At 45.7% G+C, this 18,676-nt stretch overlaps 1 protein-coding gene across 1 annotated transcript in view; it reads left to right on the top strand.

The window, feature by feature from the left end:
- Positions 1-854: 854 nt before the first annotated feature.
- Positions 855-18,676, top strand: part of bach2b (BTB and CNC homology 1, basic leucine zipper transcription factor 2b) — a 62,871-nt gene continuing 45,049 nt past the window's right edge. Inside the window, exon 1 of the mRNA XM_029253267.1 lies at positions 855-940. Coding sequence (XP_029109100.1) covers positions 905-940 — 36 coding nt within the window. The 5' untranslated portion in view covers positions 855-904. The remainder of the gene's footprint in view (positions 941-18,676) is intronic.

The raw sequence follows: 18,676 nt of genomic DNA, 5'->3' as shown, positions 1-18,676 counted from the left end.
ATGCTTTAAAGTCGGTGCTCTCTGGAGAAAACAAACATGTGACACGATAAGAGCGAGGTATGATTTGTTTAGACTGATTTATCGCGCTTTTTTTTTTTTTTTTCCAAGAGTCGCGTCTCAGCCCTCCGTTAAAGAGCTCTCGGTATTTTTTATTTTATTTTTTTTACATGATCAGGTGGAAACGGCGATGACGAGTGCACTACTTCTGTTTTTTTCTGCTCCCACAGAAGGGTTCTGCGATGTTCACGACAGTCCCAGAAAACATACAGGATGCTGCGAGTATTAACAATAAATTAAGAGACGCGCGGTATGATGATTATATCTTTGTGCGATCGATGTCTGTCCGCGATTTTGATGATTGCTGCCAGAACCAAAGTTTGACTGTAAAGCGCAAATCTAACACTTCTTGAGTCAGCAGCGAGTTTAAAAGTCAGACCGAGCCTAAAAACTCACGCAGGCACAGACAGTGTGTGAGAAGCGAGACAACTTGTGTGTAAACACCCGCCGTACCGTAGTAAGCATCGCGGTGTTGTAAAACTCCGTTTTGCCCACATGGTTGATCTGTTGACGCACGGCATGTTACTGAGATTGCAGTTACTTAGTTACTTGGGGGGAAAAAAATGTGAAGCAAGTGGATTAATTTCACCTGAGTGAAAATATCACAACTTATTGGAGGAGATCCAAGTGTAAGGGAGTCAGAAGGGGGTGAAAGTGAAGTGAAAGTGGGCGCGTACCCTGGGGGCGGAGATGATCATGATGCGCCGGTCGGGTCCTTCCTGTCGCGGCGCCCCACGCTGCCCCTCTCCTCCTCCTCCTCCTCCTCCTCCTCCTCCTCCTGCCAGCAGCAGGCGAGCTGCGCGAGCTGCGCAATCTGCGCGTACCGCGTACACACCGCTGCCGCTGGATGGACAGAGTACCGACATCCCGCTGGACCTGCTTCGTAAGTACCGTCGCGTCGGCCTCGCTCCGGCCGGGAGAGTGTGTTCGCCACCCTCCGAAGACCTGTGTATTTCGCTGACACCGCGGCGTGTGTGTGTGTGTGTCTGAAATATTTGCTGGGGGGAGGCCACACTTACACTTGACACGTTATGAGTCTTTATCATTTCATAGGTAGCGGGTGGGAACGTGTACTCAACAATGTTCTTGGCGTATGTGTGGTTAAAAACCAGGTACTTCCTTTCTGCTGTGTCTGGAGGAATAAACTGAGGGAGAAGAATGGACCGAGGCGGAAGACTCTTACGAGTGTGTGTGTCTGTCATGCCGAGTGGCATTCTGCAGTGCCCATGGCATGTGCCCATGTGTGTTTTTTTTTTTTTTTTTTTTGAAAGTATGCTGCTGCCTATAAATAACCCCAGTGGTTTTGCCCAGTTGGTCCATGAATTACTTTTGACCCACTTTGGGATGCTTTGGCACCTCCGCTCTCGAAGGCAGCGGTCCATGCCGTACATCATTAACCAGCCAAGGACAGCTGTTGAAATCAGGTCAGCGTTTGTGATGGCGCTGCCTGCGGTTCTGGTGCGTCGGGACCGAAGCAGCAGGGTTCGAGGATGTTCCGGGCATCGCAATGCCCTGTAGAAGGGATACAGGCAAAAAAACAACACATATAGTTCCAACTATGATTAAACAGTGGACAGTCTGCACAAATCATGAATTTCTCTCTTTTTTTTTAACCAAAAAGGCAAAAAAGGGTTATTTCTGTTTGTCATAGCAGGTGGATGCAGGACGAATGAGGCAACATAAATTCTTTTGTAAAATTAAAAAATTTCATATTGATGGCTTTCTATAGAGTTTTTTTTTTTTCAATTTCTCATTTCTGTAGTAGCTACAGGGTTCAGCGTAATTCATCCATTATTCAGGAATCTATTACAGATACACAATTTTATTTATTTATTTATTTTTTTAACAGTTGCTGCTTTTAACAAACTGACAAAGGAAATAATGTTTCCTTTTGTGACTTCCTCTGCAGGTGCCTGAATAATGTTGCTATATAAAAATGTGTTGCACAGCATAGAAATTAGTAGCAATTAAGCTTTGTTTTTTCTTAAAAGATACTGTTTACAAAGTCAATGTTTATAAGGTAAAATCATAACAAAAGAGCCGTTAAAGGAAAAGGGAGCATGTACAGTTGCTATGGATAACTGAAAAAAAATATCTTGACTTATTTTTTTTATTTGTAGTTATAGCAACAAAAACAATATTGTGGTGAAAAAAAACTTGTGACAAGTCTTGGTAATTTGATGGGTTGAAATGTGTCTCAAGTCCGCTGGATTGTCCTCATACTTGCAGACTGCGAACTTGACACTAAAAGTACGACTGGTATTCCCCTCAAAACTGGGAGCCTCTTAAATTCAGGAAGGGGAGCACTTTCTCGGCGGCACGGTTAAGATTTGTGGCGCAGGGGATGAATACATGTGCTTGGACATGCGGGCAGCCTCAGTGAGCTTTCACCTTGGAGGAACGAGTCCACGTGGTATGAGACGTGGAAACGTGGTGCCCTCAATCTGAGAGACGTAGGGCAGCAGCCACCGTATTTACTCTTGTCTACACTGGCTGACTGTGTTTCTTATGCTAATACAGATGTGGTGGAGGTCTTTGACCAGACAGGACAGCGTTCTAACATCTGTAGAAGGCTAGTTGCTGCTTTTTAGTCGGCGGGGTTGTCTTCCCTACTTGGCACGACTCCATTTTGGCAGGGGAGCGTTTCCTTGAAGGGCGTACGCAGCCAAGTGAAAGTGACGGAGACCGTCACCTTTGCTGGAGGTTGGGGGGTCCGTGTGCACCACGCGGGGAGGGGGGGCTGCCTTGTCCCGGGAGCCTGGTGAAAGGCACCATTGTGCTCCCCGTGACGAGGCTCAGTGTGAGCGCTCATAGCTCCAAGCTCTTAGTGTCAACAAAACATCTGGAATGACGGAAAGTTCATTAATGCAATGCAGAGGTTGTGCCCGTTGATTCCCGGGAGCGCTCACCGTCCATCCAAGAAGAAAACACACACATTTGATTCATGTCTCTCTGCAGTTCTGTAACATGAAATATGTGTTGGAATGTGGAGTTTGGTATGGAACCTGTAAGGTGAACTGTAGCTTAAGAACTGATGAAAGAGTAAGGTGTAAGATCCTAGAAGGAGATTGCTCCATTTCAGGCCCGTTGTTCGAAATGCTAATTCGTTTCTGTATGAGCAGGGATATGGCTCGTGTGTTTTGAGTAAAAGCCGTTTTGAGCACCTTCTCAAAGTGTTTCGGAAGTCAAATCGACAGCTCTAAGCTTTTGGCTAATTCTTCGGAAAAGAGTCTTCTTTCCAGGCTTATCCCAGCCTATCCCTACCTTTTATCTGTCCTTCAGTTGACAACGATTGATGTGCAGCAGATTGCATGAAAAAGGGTAAATTCTGCTCAGACACTAAAGTGCATGCATGTAGATTTAATGCAAATGCAAAAAAGAATCCATAACTCTGGAGGAGACTGGGGCCATCGTTTTGTGTACAGGAGGTGTGCTCTTCACAGACCGTTGCTTCAAGTAATAGGGAATAAAACGATCGGTGTTTTTCGTAGCTGGCTGGTCAGCACCAGAGACCAGGCTCTAGTACAGGAAGCTCATGTCTGGGCATTTTAGGAAAGGACACGATATTCGTCGTGCATTTACAGTTGGTTCTGGACATGTTTCAAGCAGTCGGTGAAGTTCATTGTTATTGGGAAAGTTAAATTTTTCCTTAAATCGTAGGTCCGTTCGTTTTAGTTGTGTGTGTGTGTGGTCCAATAGCACTTCCTCTGTTTCTTCTTCTTAGTTTAAATGAGCGGTTAAAGGTGGTAGTTGTCTTGTCCTGTTGTACAGTTTGCTGATTTTTTTTTTCTTTTTTCTTTTTTAAACAGCCGCTGCTAGGTTGTGGATTGCTGCATCTTGTTTTGATTTCGAAGCCCTTACGTCACTCTGCTGTTTCGCCATTGGCATCAGATTTTTCTGGCCTCACGTCACCGTGGTGTTCCCTGAGAAGCATTAGAGGTCATTGGAGTCCAATGGGTCGTGAAGAGAGCCGGGTATATTCAACACCAGAGTGTAATTTACCAGGTTTTTGGCTGGGTCGGGGGAGATCCAGCGAGGCAGCCCAAAGTGGGTCCATCTTCGTGTGCTTAGACACCAAAGACGATGACAGCCCCCACCCCTTCCACCACTACCTTCCTGCAAATTCTTCATCAGCTGCACACCACATTCCTCTGTAATTATAGTCCAGGTCTCTGGAAATGCTTGATGATGAAGCGTTCCTCTGTCATCAGGAGCTCGGGCCTGTTCGTAGGAAAAGTTTGTGGTAGAGAAAAGCGGTCGGTTTGCCGTCACTCTGTGACAGAAGAGTGACCTGTTGCGCCAAGTGAGCGAGCGAGGGCTTCGCTGCTCTCGCTGAAGGCTCCCGCTAAGCCCGAGGGCCTAGATAGAAGCCAGATGGCAGACTGGAACACCCGTGTGGACCTCTGAGGAGCGGAACATATGGTAAAGAGCTACAAAATATTTTAAAAAGTGTCCTGCATGCCAAGGCATTGCTCACTGCATTACAGTATTGGAACTGGAGCCAAAAGCTGCTGTCTGCTGCACACAATGGAGCACTTGGAGGCCGCAGACTGGGATGGCTTTAGTGTGCTTTCTCGAGCACCCGGGGACAGGCTAATGGCTTTTGTTGCTTTTATGTTTGTTGGGTTGGGATGCTTCCCTCTTCTGCCACTTTAATTGATGTTCGTGGTTCTTTTTTTTTTTTCCCCCTATCGTTATGAAGGTTTCGGGGTGTTCGTGAATATCTCAGCCTTCTCCCAGTTCTCCCAGATGCTCTCGGAGAGCAGAAGGGGGCGTTTGTTGTCTTTTTCAAGTGCAGGCCCTCTAGGCTGTGCCCAGCATTAAAACCTTCTATTTTCACTTGTGGGGTCCAGTCTGCGGTACAGCAGGCTATCGGTGGGAGCACAGACTCCATTCATCCAACCGTCACGGCCCCCGTGCCCTTTTATTTTTAGCCAGCTGGGCGAGGCTTGACAGGCGGGTAATGTGCATCAGTGTGAGGGCACCGCTCCAGGAGCCCTCTCCGCACAGTCGTCTCCCTCCCCCACGGGAAGGCTCCCAGCTCAGCGCACTCCAGGCAGGAAGGGATCTGTTGAGTCATGTGCGATCGTGTTCACGGAGACACGGAGAGCCTTGACTGGGCGGCCCGGCTTGGGCGGTGTGCATGTGTGAGCGAGTGTGTACGTTGGGGGGGCAGGGGCAGGAGCAGGTTCCTAATCTGCTCTCAGACTAGCAGACACAAGAATGCACTCAGTTCACACTTATATAAGGTAATGTCTAGTGAATGCTTTGGGGTGAGACATGTGTTTGGGTTTATTTTAACTCATTACAGGCCCAAGGGGGGACGGGGGTGCAGGAAGCAGCTGGGTCCTTAAGCCCATCAACATTATCCATTATCATGCTCGGCTTGTGGACGAGGCTGAAGAGCTTGTCTGGCAAATCTCCGTAGTAAAAGTAAAACATACAAGGACAAGTTGAGTTGAGATAGGCCCTTATTAATATGTATTTTCCCCCGAATGTCCAGAACAAGTGGGCTGTGCTTCTTCTGAGCTGTGTAATGACAAGTAAGCTTCTGTGGTAGATGAGGAGTTCTGTGGTTTGGGTAAGCACCCCCATCTTTGGTCCTGGGGGGCTGCGTGTCTTCAGGTCTTCGTTCATGCAACACAAGCTCTTGAAAATTTAGCTGAACCTATTATTGCTCCGACTTTTCAATTCGGTGTATTTTCTAATAGCATCCTTACGTAACATATACATCAGCAATATCAGGTGGGGGGAAAAAAAAAAACTTTAGACACATAGCATTAGTAATAAGAACAATTAACAAAGGGCGAGAAGTATTGGAGGGAAAAGTCAGGAAGCAAATGAGAGGAGGACACAAACTCCAAAGGTTTGTGCACAAAGTAAAACCTACTGGGTGTCTACTTGACAGTCAAGGGCAAGGAAGCATGCAAGCAGTATGGACCTAGAGGTCTTATCCCTGCAGTGGTCTCCTTGGGTGTTCTCTCTTAGTACTGCGGTTGTTTTATTTAAGATGAACTAAGGACCCTGCTTGCACTGTGGCCTGCCATAACTGGAAATTTGGACTCTTGCCTTAGTGTCATGAGAAGAGTAGTAACTAGATAAGAAAAGTGTCATCATGTTGGTTGATCTTCAGTTCATGTGTTCAGATCCTTTGTGATCATCCTGCTGGTCTAACATTGTTCAAAAATATCTCACTCCAAGAGGTTTTAAATGCATAGTTTGCTTTACAAAGCAAATTGTGAAACAGTTGTGTAATCTTCTGTCAGCTTGCGTGTACAAATTGAGAGTGTTCACAAGCCCAGAAAGAGCGCTCCTACAATTGGCAGTGTTTCGCTGGCAGCCTCAGCACCTTTGAGTTGATGAGACAACCTCCTGGCAACGATGAAAGCCATACTATGTCTACAACACTGTTTGTCAGTATACGTTTGAGTTTCTGTTACGGATTAGGCCTGCCGTTTTCGTCAGAAAAGCCAAAAAAAGGCATGCAGTTGGTCTTCTGTTAAGCTCTGCAGATATTTTATTGCGCTGGCAAAGAGTCCGTATCATCATTCCAACGAAGGCACAAGTAGGGAACGTTTCAAAATACATGATGTTCTTCTTCATTCTTCTTCTTTAAGGTCTAACATTTCGAGTGAGTATTTTTGATCAGCTGATTTTGGGGGTGGTTCACTGTACAAGCCGGCATTTACACCAAAGTCGTGCACTGCTCTCCAGTGCTAGTGCTGTAGGAGTTGTGATAATGGCTGAATGCAGACCAGGAGAAGTGGCCTAAACTTTCGGGCGCAAACACCATGAATGACAGTTGCTCCAGCAGCACAGCAGTATGTCCACCTCTTACATCCCCCAGTGAAAGGTTTCTTGTTTTTCCCAAGTATCATAGTGCTTCACTGATCGAAATCCAGGCATTTGCTGAATGCGTCCCAGTGTTCCACACGCACAGCTCACACTGGGCGCCTTTTCATTGTGCAGATACCATCATCGGCAGAATAATATCAGCCTTCACTAGCAGCTTCCTGTCTGCCGTTATGTCAAAGACATTCAGTTCTGTTTGTTTTCATAACCCTTTCCCTACAGGTTTAGACTTAGCAAATTTTATTAAAGAACACCGGTGGTGCAGCGTGAGCAAAAAGTAGTTACTGCAATGGATCATTGCCGATTTCCATTCAGGATCCGGCACCCCAAGCAGACCGTTCATATAAAGACCGCACATACACTTTTTTTTTTTTTTTGACTGAGCCTTTACTTGTTTTTTAGCCACCCAGACCTCCTCTTTTTATGGCAGTGCCTGGCAGGGAGGTAACGTGATTCTTCTAAAAACATACATTTAAAACTTATCTTGTTGATGGTTTGGAATGAAATGAAAGTCTAAATGAGAAGTTTGAGATTTTCCCAAATTGCATGTGTATATCAAGTGCCAAAAATAGTTAGAGGGAAGTTATGCCATGTTTTTAAAGTCTCGCAAGCAGTTTTTTTTTTTTGGTTTCCATTGCTGAAAGTGACTTAATCTCGGGTTCTAATGGAATTCAGTAGAAGACGCTGGAAAGTGAAGCTGCTGTGCCCCATGAATGAAGATAATAAGCTGGAGTGTGTGTATGCTGTATGCTGAGCAAAGGGTGTGATACAAAAATAAGTTTTGCAGTGAACCTGGGAGAGCGGTCATCACTGGATGGATGTGTTCTGGAGGAGGGGAATAAAGATTGATGAGCACGACTTAATTTCTCTTACCCGTCATCCAAGGTGGTCTTGTCATGTTCCCCCTCTGGACTTGGGTGTTTTAGTGTCAGTTGATAGGAATGCAGGAATGGCGTTTATTGTATCATGTTCCTTCGTTACCAGGTGATATAAACATACTCTTCTACTCCCGGCAAGCCTTCTGCATCACGTGGGTGTCTGACTCCTCAATAGTCGTATTGCTGGACCCAGATCAGGTCATGTCTCTTGACAAACCTGTACATTTTCTCTTTTTTTTCCTAAAATTTATTTACGTTTTTCTCCTTTTATCCGCTCTTTGCTTAACTAATGTTTTCTTTCTGATTACCCTGGGTCATCCGTGCCCTAAAACATATTGTAATCCTGAATTGCATTTTACTGAAGCTGACTGGATATGTTTTGATGTCAACTGGGCGTAGAAAAAAGCTGAATGTATGCATTAGACAAGGGCTGTCATAGCAGCAGCTTAATTCTTGCTCTGTTGATTTACGTGTTCTTCCCACCCTTATTTTCAATGTCGTGTTGCATGAATACAAATTGGTTTCTGAGTGTATTTAAAATGACAGTACCTGTGGAATTTGGTAACTGCATAGGGGACTTACAGAAAAGGGCTAACAAGGCTGTAATGGGCACCATATAATCCAGAGTCACACAAAGGGATTGTCTATATACAATCCTTAATATTATATACTGTATGTACTATATATATATTGCTATCTCACTCCATCCTATGCTTTCTTAAGATCATTGTTCTACAGTCCAGCTTTAACGTCAATGTGTGTCTTTTGGGATGTGAGCTGGTTCTAAGTCCCTATGGAAAATGTATGTCTGCCACATCAAGCGAATCTTACTAAGAGTAAATAAATATCATTTCATATGTGACTAGGAAAAATAGCGTGGTTTAATTTTTCTGGTCTTTCGCTCAAAGACAGGCGTCAGACAGTGTAGAAAATGCCTGTGACTGGAGTGAGTTTCATGTACATGTTTCTTTTATAAGCAATATTTTTTTATTGCCTGTGCCTTCTGAAATATGTTGTTTTCTATTTTTTAAGCCAAAGATTCCTATTGCATGCACAAATTCGTTGTGTTGCTGAGGTTGGAAACTGAAACGATTCTATTGAAAAATAGTTTTCTGGAGACTTCTGCCACATGTTGTTTATGTTTAACTTGAAAATACATACTGAAACACGAGTGCATGCAGGGATCAAACTGAGTATGTCCTTTTATATGAACACTGCAATGACACTTTGCTCTAGAGAGACAAACTTAAAAGATCCGTAGGTGTCCGTGTTGTATTTCTTATTTAAATTCCGTTTTGCACTGGTAGCTTTTGCTCATGTGTGCAGAACAGTTTTTTTTCTACTCTCACATTATGTTTTTGCTGATTGGTTCGTTAGCTGTATTTGTTCAGTTTTGAGTTGCAGCCTTACGTTTTGGGTCAGATCTCCATGGTTATAATTATGTGCAATGGAGAGTATCCACAATTTCAGAAAATCCCCTGTGTATGGTACTCATTTCAAGGACTATGTTCTCAGCACCTCCGACCTCTAGCAGTTGTCCTCAAGCAGCATTTACCCTCTTGTGACCTTTGATTTTTAGAGAAAGGTTTTCATTTGAATATATAAGTGCAAACGATGGACTTTGTGAGTCTTTTCTCCAAACTCTTTAGGGTTTCAACCAGGAGTTTTTTTGTGTTGACCAAGGAACCCTAATTGCCCTTGATATTGCACTGATGAATGGAGTAGCGGGCACCTTGTAAAAGCAGAATTTCTTTCTTTCTTTCTTTCTTTCTTTCTTTCTTTCTTTCTTTCTTTCTTTTTGAAATGGCCTTTGCATTTGACCATATTTTCCCATTGGGGCAGATGTTTTTTTGCATTGTGTGGGCATAATTGTCAAACAAGCCACTGGAAAATGTCATTCACAGCTTGACACCACTTTTCCACTGAGCGGTGTAAAAGACTCCATCCTCCTCCTTTGCATAAGGAGCCCACGTCTTTGCACGCCACAGTAAATCAGGCCGTCCCGCCAACCTGTTCTGCAACCACTGGATCTTATGGTAGGACTTTGCAAAGTGGAGTGCGAAGCAGACCTGCCTGTTCCCCCAATGACTCTGCAGAAAGCCAAGTGAAATGAGGAAGTCCTCATGTAGAGGACATTTGCGGATATCGGCGCTTCGTCTGCTGAAAGGATTCTAATCGGCAGGTGGTCAGGGTCACTGCGTGGACATAATAGTCATGAGCGCTGACCTCGGAGAAGCCCCAAGAAGACCCGTTCTCCTAATGATAGGCTGTGCTTCAAATGACCTGGATCACGATGTTCTTACCGGGCAGTCTTGATGGGTTCTTTACAGGTGGAAGCCATGTCCTATTTTTTCCTTCCACTCCGATGTCACATTTGACTGTAAGGAGAAGGAAAATCACGAGAGAAGACAATAACTGAACACTACTGAAGCATCACCAGGCCGATCCGTGGGAGTTTTGTAGTACCCAAAACATGCTTTTCAGAAGATCTGCTCGTCCATCTGCCCAGGGTGATTAGCCGGAGCCTGGGCAGATGGCACCAGGGCCTGATTTTTGTTGGACCGGCAGTCTGTAAATCTGGCTCTTTCATTGATGGTCAGCTGTTTTTTTTTTCTGAGTTGTTGACTGTGTCTTCTGAGGAGACTTTTTGGAGACAAGGTGACCAGTGCAGTGCCGGAGGGAACGTTCCCATAATGCCGCATTCTTTGTCTTTGTGTGGGTAGTAAACGGACCATGTGTTGTACGGGACTGGCTGGTCCTAAGGCCCGCTTCTCGCATAGCCGGGATTCAGTTCCGTCACCGCGTTCTGGCCGGGTTTCTTAGCAGTGCCGCCAGCAGGGTCATTGCTCCAGTGAGGAGCAGCTGCGGAAATGTCAGGAGTCCTGCTGAGGAGCAGAGCACAGTGCTGAGTGGAGGCTCTTAGGACCGGGACTGTGAGCTGGAGCCTTGGAATGCGCTCTGAGCCGGCACTTATTTACTGGCTGAACCCACTGAACCCGTCCCAGACTGAGTCAGCGACTCGGTGCAGCGACTGTTACTTCACTCCTTTTCTCTCCATCCCTTCCAGCCCCCAGCTCTCTGACGCAGATTAAGGTTTTTTCGCGCCCATCCTACCCTGAGCCCCAACACTTGCCCTCCAGTTCCACCATTGAGGTCAAGAGAAACACATGTTAGGGAAGGATGTTGAAACACTGATGTGACCATGTAAAAGCTGCCCGGTGAAAGAGAAAAGACGAGTGGGTGGGGTTTAAAAATGGAAAAATAACCATGGTAGGCTCATTTCCTCCAGCAAGTTGCCTACTGTTTTTGTTTATGTTCTGAATTGCGTACGCCCACACCCACCACAACAACACACCCCCAATGCTTTCATGAAAGAAAGAAGAAAAAAAAAAAACAGGATAGTCTGCTTTTTGGGTATGTTAGTTATTGCTCCTGTGTCTTATGTTCTTTGTTTCCCTCATGTCAGCGGTGATAAATACATATATATGTGTGTGTGTGTGTGTGTGTGTGTGTGTTCTGAGACATTCTGTACATCCTGCCTGTTTTTCATAATTCCTTCAAAGTTTGAGATGTTCGTTTAAATTCCCGAGTATGTTTTTTAATAACAAAAAGAGAGGTAGCAAATTTTAAAAGTAGTTTAGCAAATATGTACAGCAGCATGCAATGCCTTGCAGTCGTTAAACTGTCTGCTTTGCCATCCAGTAAAACACTATTTCTTAGCATCCTGGGCTCTGCACAGTACTGTTGTGTCACACTTTTTTTTTTTTTTTTTTTTACTCGAATTGTGCATGATGCCTGTGATGCCGGATTCTTCCTGCGCATGGGATGGGGAGTAATGATGATGAGTAGTGATCTGTTAGGCTCCGCCCCTCCCACTGCCGCCCAGCCCAGTAATCCCCGACAGGACTGGAATTCAGCACACCTGTCAACGGCAACATCTCATCACGGCTTTACAGAAGAAAGGGCGACGGCCCCGCGGAGGATAAAAACATCCTGGCAGTGATCTCGCAGCACAGTGTGAGTGTTTGCGAAGGCACGTATTAGTGCCTCGTTTTCTTCCCCCCCAGATTTCTTTACGCCTTTCAGCTGGATTAACGTACGGCTTCGCGTTCATACCTCAGCTTTGGCTGGTGGTCTCGGAGAAGGCTGTGTCGGGCGACTCTCTCGCAGCAGCACCTGACAGGGGTGGCGTGTGTGTGTCATTGCAGTCAAAGCAAACCAAAACACCAAATCATCAAAACACACACTGCGCTGGCGCTGAGGAAAGGGCGTGTCTGATTGGCTCATGGAGCTTGCATCACTGCCCTCCGCACTGGTACTCTGGGAAATGTACACTTTGGTGGAGCATGAAATTACCTCACCCTGCATCCATATCTGGGAAGACTCAGTCTGAATGCAAATACTTAACCGTAGCCCTTATTTTTACGTGTGGGCCAGAAGAGCGGTTAGAGCCACTGCTGCCCATGCGAAAGACCCAGGTTCAAATCCCAACTCCTGCTGTAGTACCCCTGAGCAATGGATTTATCCTAAATTGCACCAGTAAAATTTACCCAACTGTGAAATGGGTAGATAATTGTAGGGGACTTAGGGTTACTTACCGACACTGGTAGGCACTTTGGAGACGAGCATCACTTGCATGAATAAATAATAACAATAGGTAATACGCAACGGAGTATACGATCCATTTTTGCCTGCAGTCGTATTTTCTACCTGTTGTGTAATTTATAGAAATGTTCCTCATGGCATCTGGGCTTCTTCTCTCCTCCCCATGTCCGGTGACATCAGACCCTCGGTGCCGTTTGGAACGAATTTGTCGTAATTATGCGGAGGGAACAGGCTGCGTTAAGATCGTGTGGCTCACACATCGCAGTTATCTATAGAACGCTACGTGGCTGTGAGCAGTTGGTCTTTGCGTTTGGTGTTAAGTTGGCTGTGCCTTTTCAGTCATCACCGCTGAGCTGCGAAACCGCCCAAGTAGATTCATGTTTCTCGGCGCATAATGGACTCTGATTTGGCCACGCGTGTGTTTGGCCGTTGATACCTCCTGCTTTGGGCAATTGTTCTGAATTTTTCACGGCAGGGTGTAATGTTATTTTCGGGATTCGCTGGCGTAGCAGGTGGCGTAGTGGCTAGAGACCTCACAGCAATCAGTGGACCTGGGTTTGAATACGCGTGCTACGTGTACCCAGCACTCATATTCATGGCACTGAGTCACTATGGGTAACCGCTTATCCAAGATAGGGCTGTGGCAGTCCAGACAGAGCCCATCGTGCAATGCTGAGGGAGGGTACACCCTGGATTGGATAGCAGTCCGTCGCAACATAATGACACACGCCATGGGCAATTTAGAGTGATGATTTCATTTGAGATGCATGTCTTTGGACTGAGGAGGGGAAACCAGAGCACCCGGAGGGAAACCATACAGACAGCGGCAGAGCATTCGAGCGCCACACAGACTGAGCCAGATTCATATCAGACAGCGGCCCTACCTGCAGTGCCACCATGCCGCTTGATCATGGCGATGACTCTGAATCAGTGCTGTAAAATTACTGTGCTGTATGAAAAGGTAAATCATTAGAAACAGCTTAGTAAATAGTGTGCGAGTGACAGAGAGAGTGTGTTCCGCTGATGTATGGATGAGTGACCCAGCGTAAGTAGTGTATCTAGCAGTGTAAGTCACCGTGGTGAATAAGGTGTGTGGGCTTGTAACACTATATAGACTTCATTGGAAGTCACTTTGGAGAAAAGCATCTGCTAAGTGAGTAAATGTAAATAAAACTATAATTACAAGAAAAGAATCGGCGAATGAATAAGTGATAATAATAACGTATAACATAATAACGAGGCCTACGACTGCACTCTACAAAGACTGTGGCCAAAAACTCATGTTAGAAGCTAGTTTGTTTAGTAGCAAGCAAATGTTGATTAACCCTTTTATTGCTCTTTCTTTTGTGTATATACATTACACTACATTTATTTATTTAGCAGACGCTTTTGTCCGAAGCGACGTACATCTCAGCGAAAGTACGATTTATGCATTACAATAAGAGAAGGGGACACGGCTGCAGACATGAAAGTCTCAAGCAAACCTAGTTTGTTCCCTACCGCTTGCTGCACCGAGGTTCATCGTTTGAGTAGGTGCATAAGACACAGGATAGACAAATCCCGATATCCTCCCACCGATGTTTTTTTTTTTTTCTTTTTAAATATTATAAGATACACAAGCAAGCATATACAATACCAGAGTAGTGGCTGATTAAAGGCTTTATCTGGTGACGCTCATGAAGTTACGGCGGATGAACATTTACACCGTACACGAGCTGGCAAGATCTTGACTGGAGGAGGAGGAGGACAGATGGAATGAGAAAAATTTACAGTATGTATATTTTTTATATATATATATATATATACGGTATGTATTTATGAAAAACTGGGTCAGTGAGGTGAGGCAGCACTTTACTGGTTGACCGCACGTCGTGAGCAAGGACGGCCTCCAGGAAACACGCAGCGCAGGAGCCGTTACACATAGAGTTCCTGTTCGACATCTGTTTCCACGATGCGGGAGAGACCCCTCCTCACGGGCTGGGGGGCCGCGTCCCCGCCAGCGAGCACCTTCTTCCAGTTTAACTGCCCCCAGACCCCTTCCTCTACACCCGCGTGGAAAGCGATCCGCCGTGGTGCTTTTCTCCCCCGCCTGAAATGGTGTCCCGAGCGTTAAAATGGCGAGAGATAAAATCAAGCAAGACTGGTTCTCCGCTGACCCGCTGAACCGAGGTTCTCCTCGGTTCTGCTACGACACGTCTGTCAGCTGTCGCACAGCTCGCCCGAGGAACACCCTCCGTTCGCAAGCGTTCCTGCCTCGTCCGCGTGGCTTTTGACGAAGCGGCAGAAAGCGCCTTTCCTTAACGCGCCACAAGTTTTAATTGTTGTCTTTACCTTTGTGTAAAGAAATCCCCCCCCCCCATTCCGTCAGAAAATGAAATCATAGCTATTTGTTAGTTGTATGTAGTGGTTTCCACGGAAATGGGAAGAAAACCTGGAGGGGGCTTGACAGGAGCTTGACCTGACAGAACAAGGCAGCACGCATTTGGCGGTCTTGTGCTCCTAGAAAGGTGTAGGTTTCCTGGAAGAAGGACTGACTGGGAGGCAGCCAGGAGGTCACTGTCAGAGGTCCTTTTCAATGCCCAGACGCACGGGGAGGTGTGTAGCAGAAGGAGCGCTGACGGGTCGGTCTTATGTGTTTGCGTTCGGTTGCTCTCTAGTTGGAGACTTTCATCATCTGCTCTAGTGTTGTTATTACTGTTAGTAGACAGAATAGCGTGGTGGCACAGCAGGTAGTGCTGGTGCCGCACGGCTCCTGGGCTGTGGGTTCAGATGTAGGTTTAATGCCAGTTCAGTGTGGAGTTTGCATGTTTTTTTTCTTTTCTCTCCATCTCATTGTATTAGTTCCCTCCAGGTGCTGCATTTTCTTCCTGCAATCCTAAGACGTGCGTTTCAGATGAACTGGTGACTTTAAATGTCTTGTGTGTGTGTGTGTGTGTGTGTGTGTGTGTGAGTGTGAGAGAGATACACACAGAGTGTGAGTGTGTACATGTGTGATAAATCTGTGATAGATTTGCATCCCATCCAGTGTGTATGCTGCCTCCCACTCTAAGCTTCCAAGAAAGGGTCTGGACCATGGTGAACATGCACTGGCCAAGCAGTCGATGAAAATATAGGAAGGAAAAAATAAATATTATTATTATTATTATTATTATTATTATTATTAAATATTTATTAAAATATATTAACTATGTAAGTTAACGCCATTGCAGTGTTGGGTTTATAAACTAAGCTGCTTAAGTATTTAATTCAGTTCATTTTTATAGAGCGCTCTTCTCACACAGTGACACAGAGCCCTGAACAAAGGATCTGAGGCATAATACAAACAAAAGGTTGGATATACATTAAATTACTATTTAATTATTACAGCTGTAAGTAAGCCAACTGGTTATGAAGGGAAGGAACAGTAAAGCTCCCAGTCAAAAGGAAAAAGAGGGAAAAAACCTCTGGGGGTCCAACAATTCACGTACATATAGAGCTGGGGTAGTTTTTACTGCATCGGTTCGGGGTTAGTACCTTATCTGAGGCTCGGACAGCAGGAGCAGGTCGTTCGATTGCAAGGTAAGGGCTCTGCCGTTATATTGACATCAGATGGAAGGATTATCAGGCTACATTTATTGTTCTTCTCACAAGGATCAGCTGCAAAAATTGAATGAGGATCAGGCTGATGGGCTTTCCCTATGACCTGTGACCCTGCTGGTCTACCATCCCTTTCCCACTGCCCTGTCTCCACCCACAGCCCTGCCCTGTCTCCAGCCACTGCTTTGCACCCTCACCCTTTATTGTTACAGTATTAATTGCAACAGTACGTCCATAGCGAAATGTTCATTCACGTCGATCAATATTTTTCTGTCTGCCCCAGCTCATTGAGGAAAGCCTTTTGTCCTGTCCTGAGCCACATTTTGCGGGAAGCCTGATATGGTTTCCAAACGGCGGATTTTAAAGTGTCTCCTATGTCAGAAGCTCTAAATACATCAGAGATATTTTAAAGAATACAGTGTGAATGCATGCTACAATACTGTGGCGCGCAACATCAGGGGGTTTGGATTAGGCAAAGAAGGACATGGAGGGTAATATTCATTATGAGCTGTTTATTAGAACACCAACAAAATAATGCTTTTGATCTAAGGACCCCCTTTTCTTCCAGGACCTACACTTACAGCTAGGCTTCCCAGTCTGCTTAGCACTCCTAGGCTCTCTCCCAACACAGTGGCAGACACAGCCACCCCATTATTTTCTCCCGAAGTGCCCCCCGTGGTTACACACACATTTAACATTATTTCCCATAATGCAACTGTTTACGCAAAACATCTTCCCCTCTAAATACCAGTAACGCTTGTCGTTACAATACGTTCTCCACCTTTATTTATATAATTGTATGCATGTTGCAGAATGTATATTGTTACACAGCTAGTGCAGTTACTCTTTTGTCCGGTCACAAGAACTGTGCCGGAGGGGGGGGGCTGTCACTGAGGTCACTGCTCATGCTGTCACGTGAGCAGGATGCGCAGGGCGTATTTTTAGCTCTGCAGATTGGATGTCTCCGCAGACGCCTGGCTTCGCGTGAAACTGTAGAAGGAGCAGCCAGCTACAGGTGGCAGGCAATGTCAGCGTGGAAAGTGCCTGGGGCAGGAGGTGGTGAGGACAGCGATGAGGGGACCAAGACAAGGGACTCTTCCAGAAGGGTGTCATTATCGTCATCGTCATCATCATCATTATGGTTTGACTTGATTTACTCCTGCATGCTGTCACGCCTGCTTTTTTGCAGAAACGTGCAGCATCAGGACACCTTCAGGCACTCAAGGTCGATTGACACAATTCTTTTTTTTTTTTTTAATCCTTCCTCAAGCGGTTGGGAAATGACAGCTCCGGCTGCTTCCAGGTCACGTACGGCCTGCCGGCGCAGCAGCTCTGTTCCCGCAAGGGAATTGTGCTTTTTTTTTTTTTTTGGCTTCTCCTTCCACAAAGAACTTCATCTTATTGCCTCACGATTTTGCCTCTTGCCTCAGAGCCCCCCCCCCCAAGAAGCAGTCTTTGCCATGCATGATGCAACGTGTTGCAGTTTTCTGAAAGCGCCCTCGTCCTGCTTCATCAAAGCAGCCCGGACGCTGCGCCCCCTCTGAGAAGCGAATGCCATCCTTGGCATTGCTTCTGGTATCACTCAACGGCATCGGAGGAGGGGCAGCTGGTAGGGTTAAGCTTAGATCTGGTGCCTTCAGACCCAAAGGTCGCAAGTTTGAGTCCCACCTCCAGCTGTACTTCCTTTGACCACGGTACTTACCCTAAATTGCTTCGGTCACATTACTCTACTGTATAAATGGGTAAATAATTGTAAGTATCTTAACACTGTAAGTTGCTTTGGAGAAGAGCGTCAGCCGAATAAAGAAATGTTGGTGAGGCGCTGCACCTCCTTCTGGTGACATTTTGCCCTGATGTCCCAGCTCGCCACACGTTTCATTCCCTTTGCAAATGAACACCTGACTCGCGTCCATGAATCAACGAAGACCACTTTCCAGATAGAGTCGTGACTCTTCTTCACAAAGCTGCCACAGCAATACCACGGTGAGTCCTGTACACTTTCCTTCATGGAAACACTGAGACTCTCTCACAACCCACATTTCCATTCATTTTTTTTTTTTTTTTTTTTCAAACTAATAAATGTTACTGCGTGATTCAGATTTTCCACATATAAAGGCGTTTGGCAGATGATGTTGGTTCTTCTGCATGTGACTAATTTGTTCACAAAATGGTGCTACAACATCTTAAATGCTTTTTACGTGTTCGTGTTGTGCTGAGTGTCGGTGACAATGGAAACCCATCACGCCTTTAATATGTCTTTGTATGGCAGGGAATGCTGCCATTTTTTGCATCCTGCATTTTGTAAAACCGTTGAATTTATGTTTCGCAAAGTCCTTGGTTCCCGAATGATTTTTATTTCTTCGCTTTGTTTTATGTATTTACCCTTTATCCGAAGGAGGCCGCGGATCCCGGTCGTTTTTGCAGCTCGGTTGGTTTCCCCTGAAGCTGTTCAGGTTGATTGATTTGCTCAGTGGTCTCGGTGGTATTTCTGCCCTTGCGGGGATGTGAACCAACAGCCTTACTGGTGCAGATGCGGTTTCAAAACTGTTCTGTCACAAGCTGGTGGGATGTGCCCGGTCGTCCTCCCAAAGAGGAGCTCCTCTCTTCTAAATCCCATCAAGGCACAAGCCTGGACCTAACAGCCAGGCCTCAGAAGGTTGTGAAGATGACCGAAAGTGAATGTGTCAGTCAGCCCCACGGTGTTGTGT

This window comes from Scleropages formosus, chromosome 1 (genome assembly GCF_900964775.1).
Source record: "Scleropages formosus chromosome 1, fSclFor1.1, whole genome shotgun sequence".
NCBI classification, from domain to species: domain Eukaryota; kingdom Metazoa; phylum Chordata; class Actinopteri; order Osteoglossiformes; family Osteoglossidae; genus Scleropages; species Scleropages formosus.
Note: the sequence above shows the minus strand (reverse complement) of the source record. Positions and strands in the feature narration are given on the sequence as shown.